Genomic DNA, 9,177 nt, shown 5'->3' with positions numbered 1-9,177 from the left:
ACACACACACACACACACACACACACACACACACACACACACACACACACACACACACCAACCGGTCCATGTGTGTCCATGTTTTCATTCCTTTGTGTCAAACCGCAGTGATCTCATCTCTCCATCGTGCAGTTTGTTGTGTGTGTCTGCTAATAGCTGYTTCCCTTCCTCTTTGGCCCTGCTCGCCTCTGGCTGTCACACAGAGGCAGGCATGCATGCACAAAAAGATTTAAACCCTACACCCACTCTTTAACTCTGCCTTTCCTCTAAAAGGCATCCTATTCTGCCCGACTATCATCCAAATCTTTTACCTTTATCCTCAGCTGCATCACTTAAACACACACACTTAGTTTGAACTCACACACACACACATGTTCTTGTTACTTTTGTGTGTTAATGCAGCRTCTGTGAGGATTAGAACTGAGTCAGAGAATAAAAACGCTCCTGGGAAATCCCTTCCTGGGGGTCAGGAGCAGCAGCCCCCTGCCCCAGCAGCGCCGAGGGGCTCGTCTGGTCCTTTCTCCTGTTCTGGCTGGCTCTCATTACTGCAGGCCCCTCAGACCCCCCAAGGTCAATTCTTTTGTCCAGTCAGTGGCATTCATGCTACAAACGTTTCAGTTCACTGTGTAAGTTTTCTACTGCTGATGTTGAGTGAGGATTGTGTGGCCTCAGCAGACTTTTAGGTCTGTTGCTTTTTCCGGAGTCTGGGAGATAATTTCATTTGAACAAGTGACAACACTATAGTTATAACCTTATTTTAATGGAGAAGAAGAGCGAGCATTTTAAGAGCTTTAAAGCTCGGTGGAGTAACATTTTTCTGTCCTGCTTCAGGTCAGCTGATCGAGCGAGTCCTCGTCTCCTCCATGTTGAACCCGGGTGAGCAGTGGCAGACGTATCGTCACCACGGGCACATTCTCAACATGGAGTACCGGCTTCGCTTTCTGTGCGACTCTAACTACTACGGTCCTTTCTGCAACAAGTTCTGCCGGGCCCGAGACGACTTCTTCGGTCACTTCAGCTGCGACCTGAGTGGCTCCAAGGTCTGCATGGAGGGCTGGACGGGTCCAGAGTGCAAAGAAGGTAACGGAGCCGAGTTTCACCTCGCATCCATCCATCCATCCATCCATCCATCCATCCATCCATCCATCCATCCATCCATCCATCCATCCATCCATCCATCCGCTTCTTGTAAAGGAGTCAGGACCCAGACCTCTTTTTTCACAGCCACCTCTTCCAGTTCTTCTGGAAGGATTCTGAGGTGGTCAGCTGAGAGTCTCAGTTGCTCCAGCATGTCCCAGGTCTTCCCCAGGTTCTCCTCTCATTTCGATATAAGGAAGCATCCATAGGATGTCCCTTACCAGATACTGGTTACATTGGGGCACCTTTTCTTAGGTGCACCAGCACAAAAGTTATGTGCACACATATTTTCAACAGTGTCACGTTTAACATCACAGATTTACAGTTTAGTTGTTTTTTTTTTGTTTAAATCATTGTCCATTATGGCAATATTAACTCACAAATAATTAGTTAATAATCAAGTAAACATAAAGTTGTTTATTTGAACCAGAACTGTACAAGACATATAACTTACTGAAAAAGTACTTGAAGTATATTAATAAAAAATAAAAAATAAAGTAATAAATTCTAAGTGCAAATGTTTAAGGGTTGAACATCTTATAACCATCTCAAACTAAACAGTTCATGATTAAATGTCTTTTAAAATGCACATGGTCCTCGGATGGTCAGCTCCTGTAGTTTGGCCTTCTGGATCTTTGGCCTTGACTAAACCAGCTGTCCACGCTCCAGACTTGGTYCGTCTACATGGATTCTTATCAGATCTTGTGACAGAATGAGGGGATGCTCTGGTGTCCCCAAGTCCCTTAGTTCTTTGGTTTACAATGAAGTTTTTGGGGTTAAAAAAAACTCACCGACACATTTCACCATTTATCTTGTAATCATCTAATGCTGCAGCCAAAGATGTTCCTCTTCCTACTCATTCCTAGCCTGGTAAAAACCAGACCCTTGTCCTTCACTTTGCTTCATACAAGGGTCTGGACTCTCAGCTATAGAGAAGTGATTCTTGCTGGAGGCGTGGCCTCTGCTGAAGTTTAAAATGATTGGATCGGTTGTCAGCGACATATGTGTACCAGCTCCACTGTGAAGGAGGCTAAGATAAGAAGCTAAACAGAAATCGTGAGCGCTGTAAACAACCCTACTGAGAGGAGAGAAGTACCGAGCTGAACGAGACAACTGTAAATGAGAGCTGCTGCTTTGTCAGACAAATTTAGTTTAATTTGGAAGCCTTATCAACAYRGACTGGCTTCATTCACTTCCTCTGCTGTCGTATGCTAAAATAACTAGCAGGCATTGTGCAGGAAATCAACGTCGTTCAAAACTCCGCCTTCTGTTTGCTGATTGGCCCAGGTAAAATAAACTACAAGCAGACACTGCRCAGAAAATTGAYRTCGTTCAAARCYCCKCCTTCTGTTTGCTGATTGGCCCAGGTAAAATAAACTACAAGCAGACACTGCGCAGGAAATCAACGTCGTTCAAAACTCTGCCTTCTGTTTGCTGATTGGCCCAGGTAAAATAAACTACAAGCAGACACTGCGCAGAAAATCAACGTTCTGTTCTCTGATTGGCCCGAATGAAATCCTTGTCTATGGGAGAAATCCCAGATGGAGCAGTGAAGGGAAACTAGAATTGAGCGGAGCCGTGTAGGAAGGCAAGGACCAGGCTAACTCATTCCTGGAATTTTGTAAATGTTTTCAGTTTGAGGACGTGCTAGAATATCRAGAGTATTGGACATTTTAAAAGGTATTCAGCGGGTTTTCTTTTTTGATCAGCATGGGTTCTACGAGCAATGTGTGTGTCACTGAGCAGCACAGAGACAGAGGAGAGGAGTCGGGCAGGAGAGAAGGGGCTTTGTTGTTGATGTGTGTGAGAGGGACATGTCTATTAGACATTATGAAAGTACAGATTTATTATTATGGGACATTGTGTTGACATGGAGACTTTTTGGGTCTCCAACTGTAATTTTTTTCTAGTCGCACAATTAAGAAACCAGGTTGCACTCTAGACCCCTGCACCCACCTGAACTTGATCCTCTCGATGTGAGGCAGCAGCAGCTCTACACCAAGTTCCTCCTCAATGGTTAAACTAAACTGAGAGCTCCGTCTTGCTCCGTCCTACGCCTCTTTAAGTACCCCAGCAACAAGAAAGAATTGGTCCAATGTGCAATGGTAGCAGATCTAGCACATCTGGGCATTATTAACAGAAAACATTACCTGTTCAGCACTGTTAAACTACAGTTTTGGTCAAATTTTTTTTCAGATTTTATGTCGATAAGATAAAAAAATTAAAGTGCAACAAAACTAAAAATAAAAATGTTTTCTTCCCTGAAACGGTTTTCCTTGAATGACCTGAGTCAAACAATGTTTTTCTTTTCCATTTTCTTGTTTTCTTGCCCTTGAATGGAGTTTCCTTTAAAAAAGGTCTTTAAGGTTTCCTAAAAGAGTTTTCCATTAGGATGTCAATGTTTTCCTGTTATATTTTGACCTTGGAAGCCCTATAATTGTGCATAAAAGGCTGTCAAAATAAACATATTTTCTTTCCCTTTTTGCCTGCTTAAAATTGTTAGATATGCCACGTCTTCTACAAATAAATTTGTAGAAGACAAAATAACACTAAAAACTGAGTTAAAGCCCTTTTAAGTAATGATGTTACAATGAGAAGCTCAGCCTTATGAATGGAGAGATGACTGMGTGTATTTGCTCCAGCTACAGAAAATGGTTACGCTTCAGTAGAGAGGGTGTAGGACGATCTCTTGTGTGACTCATCAGCTGGACGACCTCTCTGTGTGACCCGTCAGGGCTGTCTGCTTTGGAAACAGTAAAAGTGAGCGGAGGAAACCCGAGTGAAAACCAGGGAAACCCTGAAGGACACACAGACAGTTTGACCACATCCTGCCGCCCTGCCCATCCCGCTCCTGCCCCACTTCGTCYGACTTCCTCCTCAGCACGCTGCTGATTGGATCATAGAAAAGCAGGAAGTTAGAAGGATTACCCCCAAAGGTCACTTTGTTACCCCCTGCAGGTCTCCCATTAAGATATGTAGGGAGTTTACAATCAAGCATTCCAACATGATAATAAATCAATTGTCCCCTGCCATTAAAGTCGAAAGGTGGATATTATTGTTGTTGTGCATGTGTTGCAGTGTTAGCAAAATATCTCATGAACCATTGAACTGGTTTTAATGAAACTCTAATCATTAGCTGCTGATTTACTTTTGGAGCCAATCAAATTTAAAATGGATGCCACAGTTAATCAATCCTAGCCTAACTCAGTCAGTTTTTTAATATATTGAACTAGAATTTGGAGCTGTAGGAGCTGAGAGTCATCTTCAACTCTGACAACTAATTGATCTCATTAAATCTGGCAAAAGATTGCACATCCAAGTATGACCAAAACAACCTTTGGCATGAAAAGCAGTGGAAGACTTGCGTGCCTTCAAGGGATGCTGGATTTGTACCATGATACACTTTATCATCATCAAGTGTAAATTGCTTTTTGTTCCCGGATTAACCTGCAGAAGCATGAAGAGTAATAACAAGAGTCTTGGGAYCTGTTTTCCAGTCACCAATCTCTGTTTTTGTGTATTTTTCCACAGCTGTATGTAAGCAGGGGTGCCATCACGTCCACGGTTTCTGTACAGTACCTGGAGAATGCAAGTAAGTTTCAACAAACAAGAAAGTGTTAGGTTCACTGCAGGCACCTCTGCTGGTATAAATGTGACTTAAAATATTTATCTATCAAATGTCTGTCATGTTACCCTGAGTAACTCAGCTCTTAAAGGGATCCCTGATTACATTATACTTTCTTTGATAAACATAGCTTAGCCTGTTAGCCTTCGCACTAGCGTCAACGCTACATTGCTTTATATGTATTAGCTCGGTGCTAGCATGACAAACAACCTAAACTGAGGTCCTCCATCCATATTTTCTGAGTCATTTTTGTGTTCCCCTCTCTGTCTTGTGGATGGAGGACCTCAGTGACGAGAGGAGAATGTGTAGCGCTGAGCTAATACATATATATGATGATAGCATCGGGGCTAATGCTAAAGCTAACAGGCTAAGTTGAGGTTCTTCTTCCATGAAGCAGCTCTGTTGTCCTCCATCCATATTTTCAGTTACAGGCTGAGTCATTTCTACCTTCTCCTCTCTGTCAACGCTCTCTGGTTTCATTTAAAAGAGCCGATCATCAGATATTGTCCAAGATTAACCTTCAGGGTGGATACAGCTCACTAGCAGCCTCGCACCGATGACCTATCCACGTCATCATTTACCCAGAATGCTTTGCGTGTAAATAAAATGGCCCCGTCCGTGTAATATATTTTTAAACTTTTAGTTTAAAAATGATAAAAACTGAACATCCTACAGTATTTTTACAATCTTTATTTTACAGTTAAAATATATGTTTATAAATGAAGTCTAACGTTACAACTAATCGTGGATCCCTTTAAAGTGAAACTGGGATAATAATTCAGCTAGATTTATTTTGTCAATGTAGGAAAATATGGGTATTGTGTAGCTGGTTCAGATGTTATCAGTCCATTAAATGGACGTTATTAGCAGTTATCAGTCCCATAGAATGGCTTCAGAATGTCCCAACTGTGCCACCTAGTGGGTTATCCATAGAAGGGCTTCAGACTGTGTACCTACTAATACGTTGGAAGCCAACAATCTGCCGGGCTACTTTAACCTAGCCTAGGTAATTTTCTCTAAAAATAACCTTAGTGGCTTTATGCCTCAGCTGACAGTCTAAAGCCATTCTATGGGACTGATAACTGCTAATAAAGTCCATTTAATGGACTGATAACATCTGAAGTGGGTGTATTGTGACTATATCAAGAGTTCCTACAGTAAATACAGCGACTCAGTCTGCATGTCTGCTCTTCCTTCAGATGTTATTACGGCTGGAAGGGTTCTTTCTGCGATCAGTGTGAGACGTTCCCCGGCTGTGTGTACGGCAGCTGCACCGAGCCCTGGCAGTGTGTGTGTGACGTCAACTGGGGAGGACTGCTGTGTGACAAAGGTCTGATCAAAGCGCAGATTATGTATGTGTCTGTCTGTTAGCAAAATATCCCACGAACCACTGCAGCAGTGTCTACAGCTGATTAACTTTTGGAGTCAATTCAGTTCAAGCTGGCCGCCACAGGCAATCAACCTTAGCCAACACAAAAATGGCTACAAATTTGTCAATTGGATTGTCATAGCTGAGTGTGACTGGTAGAAGACTGTGTTTCTTCAAGGAAAGCTAGGCATTTATTTTTTTAAAGTTCTGCATCTGGAAGAAAAACAGAATACAAATAAATCAGATACTGATCAAGTAAGTGAGATATCTATCAACAGAAACTATGTTGGAGAATAAAGATGGACACATCAAAGCAGACATGACGGGTGTATTTTTACTATTGCATAAAGCTCTTTAGTGCTAAGCTTAACAATTGTAATTATTCCACATACCGTACTGTAAAGAAGAAAGAGTTGTTTGGTGTTTTGTATGTTGGCTAAGAATAGCCTGATCTGACAGAGAAACATTGTGTGAACATTATTCACACGTCTCTCTGTTAAAGATCCTCTGTAGGAGATAATGAAACAACTACCTGAGGGCTTTGCCCCTTTCTCCCTGACTTTTCCCACCAAACTGTGGCAAAGTCAGTCCAAAGTGATCCTCTGTCCCAGCCAGGAGCTGGAGAGCAGCATGTGCCCAGGGGACGGTGCATTGTGGAGAGGAAAGGTGATAGCCTTGGGTAAAGTGAATGTGAGCGGGGCTGGGCTTGGTGCGCTTAGCTAGGTGGGGTCCTGAGCTGTTTCTGTGCATTCAGAGAGGCTCTTTAAAGAGTGGCAGTGAGACAAAGACACCACAGACAGAGAAGATGATCAGAGAAGGCAAAGCTTTAATCTGCCTCAACRCAGGGCACAATAGACCCTGCAGCTACACTGAGCTGACCTGAATTCACTTTTKGGTTTTTATGTGTTTCAAATCCTTTTATCTCCCCCTCTGCCTTTAACGTCTCTGCTCTGCAAGCCAGCATTTAAGACAATAATCTAATTCCATGTCCTCAGATTTGAACTACTGTGGCACCCACCAGCCGTGTAAGAACGGCGGGACCTGCACCAACACCGAGCCCAACGAGTACCAGTGCGAGTGCCAGGAGGGCTTCCGAGGMCGAAACTGTGACATCGGTGAGAGCCGGCCTCGCGTTCCTGAAAACTGCTTACAATAAACAACAGAATCAGCCCTGTTTGTTTACATAGACGAAGCAGTCACAAGAACAATCTTTAATCTTTTGTTATGATTAAAGCCAAATAAATTTCATCAGCTTTTCTCTCCTCTTGTTCCACCTCCTTCCTGTCTGCAGTGGAACATGCATGTTTGTCAGCTCCATGTGCGAACGGMGCCACCTGCGTGGAAAACCCAACGGGCTTCAGCTGCACCTGCACCGACGGCTGGACCGGAAGCACCTGCGCAGACGGTGACTGTCGATGCTGCACACATGTGAAGTCTGAGCTAACGGGAAGGGCAGATGTTGAGATTATCTGTGATTGGGTATAATTAGATCAAAGCCATTCTGTGATGCTAATCAATCTGAGAAAGGAAGTTAAATTAGTCTGAACACAAACAGTATCAACAACAATCAGTGGACTGCCTCGCCCCGTTTCTGCTTCTCTGTGTGTGAAAGTATTTATACAACCAGCTAATTCAAACGACTCCGAAGAAGAGCCGATTTAATCTACTGATTTAAAAAACATAGGAGGAGTCTTAAATTGCCCCCAATTGAATATTTTGTCTAATCTTTCACTGTTTCAAAGGGTTAGGGTTTGTTTTTAATCACACACATGCTTTCATGATCTGGTGCAAGGACTGCACAAAAAATATGTGAAAAAGCAGCCAAAGTCCAAAGAAAAACTGTGAAAGTTTAAAAAAAAAGCCTGGGAAACTCCTAAAAGATTACCAGAAAGTTTGGTTGTTTGGAAGCAAAACAGATTAAAAAAAACCCTCTGGTGTTTTAAAACACTTGTACACTTCTGCAGTAGACCGTTATCCTGTTTAAATACTGAAAAACAAAACCACTGAAGCCAAAATTGCTTCCTGTGATGGAATGAAAAACAGAACGTAAAGCACTAATTAGATTTAAGAATAATGAGAAACAAAACAGGTGCTTGTTTTTCCTGGACCCCCTCTCTCCACAAAGAGACACATGAAAGACAACACCTTGTGAACATCACTCTGTTGTGTAGGGCCGTATCACGCAGACAACTGAAACCGACTTCACTCACAAACACCAGAGTTTGTGTCACAGCATCCGGTTGTGCCGTCGGACGTGTTCGTAAGAAAAAAACGAACCCGACTGCTGCCCAGTGTCATTTTATCCAAATTTGTTCTCTGCGAACAAACAGAGACCACTGCTAAACATAACAACAACACACAAATACACACCAGTGTTTGGAAGAGGAATGACATGTTGTTGTTGGCATTTGTCTTCGAAAGTCTGCGGCGCAGCGGCCTGACGTTTTTCCTCAAAATATGCACAGCCAGAAAAACTCGACTTTATGAGAGTGAAAAACCAGTAACACCAACGGATCGTAAAAGACTGAACTCAGAGCAACAATAAAGTGTTTTCCTCATATTTTATTTTCTTCTAGCTGCAAATAAACAAATTTTACTTTTTTCTCTTAAAAGTTATAATGCAAAACTTTAAACCTGAAGTACTCAATGTGAGAATTGCTGATAACGATGCTATGAAAACACAGCTTCACGGTTTCTTATTTGGATTATTCAAAAGCTTAGCTTTTTTCTAAGGAAAACCTTATTTGGTTATTTAGTGTTCAAAACATAATCGCTTAATCTTAGTCTATATAAATTGGTTGGTGTCCATTTATGTGTTTTTATCTGGAGATAATGTTATCTCATGAACTGCAGGATGGATTTTAATTCAAATGTTAAAGTGTTTATTTGATACACATCTACAACTCATTAACTTCCTGGATTCAACCCAACTCAAGACAGCTGCCAGAGCTAATCAACCACAGCGAACACAAAAATAGCTGTAATTGAACAGAAATTTTTAGCATAGTTATAGAATAGAATTGAGCTGAGACCTTCAGCGAGGGGG

General features: G+C 42.2%; 1 protein-coding gene across 1 annotated transcript in view; it reads left to right on the top strand.

Annotated features, from left to right (window-relative positions):
• The window catches only part of LOC106519360 (protein jagged-1b), a 55,111-nt gene that overhangs the window by 35,784 nt on the left and 10,150 nt on the right, over positions 1–9,177 (top strand). The window contains exons 5-9 of the mRNA XM_014010996.1: positions 832–1,080; positions 4,669–4,729; positions 5,962–6,092; positions 7,127–7,246; positions 7,423–7,536. Coding sequence (XP_013866450.1) covers positions 832–1,080; positions 4,669–4,729; positions 5,962–6,092; positions 7,127–7,246; positions 7,423–7,536 — 675 coding nt within the window. The remainder of the gene's footprint in view (positions 1–831; positions 1,081–4,668; positions 4,730–5,961; positions 6,093–7,126; positions 7,247–7,422; positions 7,537–9,177) is intronic.

The sequence above is a fragment of the Austrofundulus limnaeus genome, unplaced genomic scaffold (assembly GCF_001266775.1).
Source record: "Austrofundulus limnaeus strain Quisiro unplaced genomic scaffold, Austrofundulus_limnaeus-1.0 Scaffold76, whole genome shotgun sequence".
NCBI lineage: Eukaryota > Metazoa > Chordata > Actinopteri > Cyprinodontiformes > Rivulidae > Austrofundulus > Austrofundulus limnaeus.
Note: the sequence above shows the minus strand (reverse complement) of the source record. Positions and strands in the feature narration are given on the sequence as shown.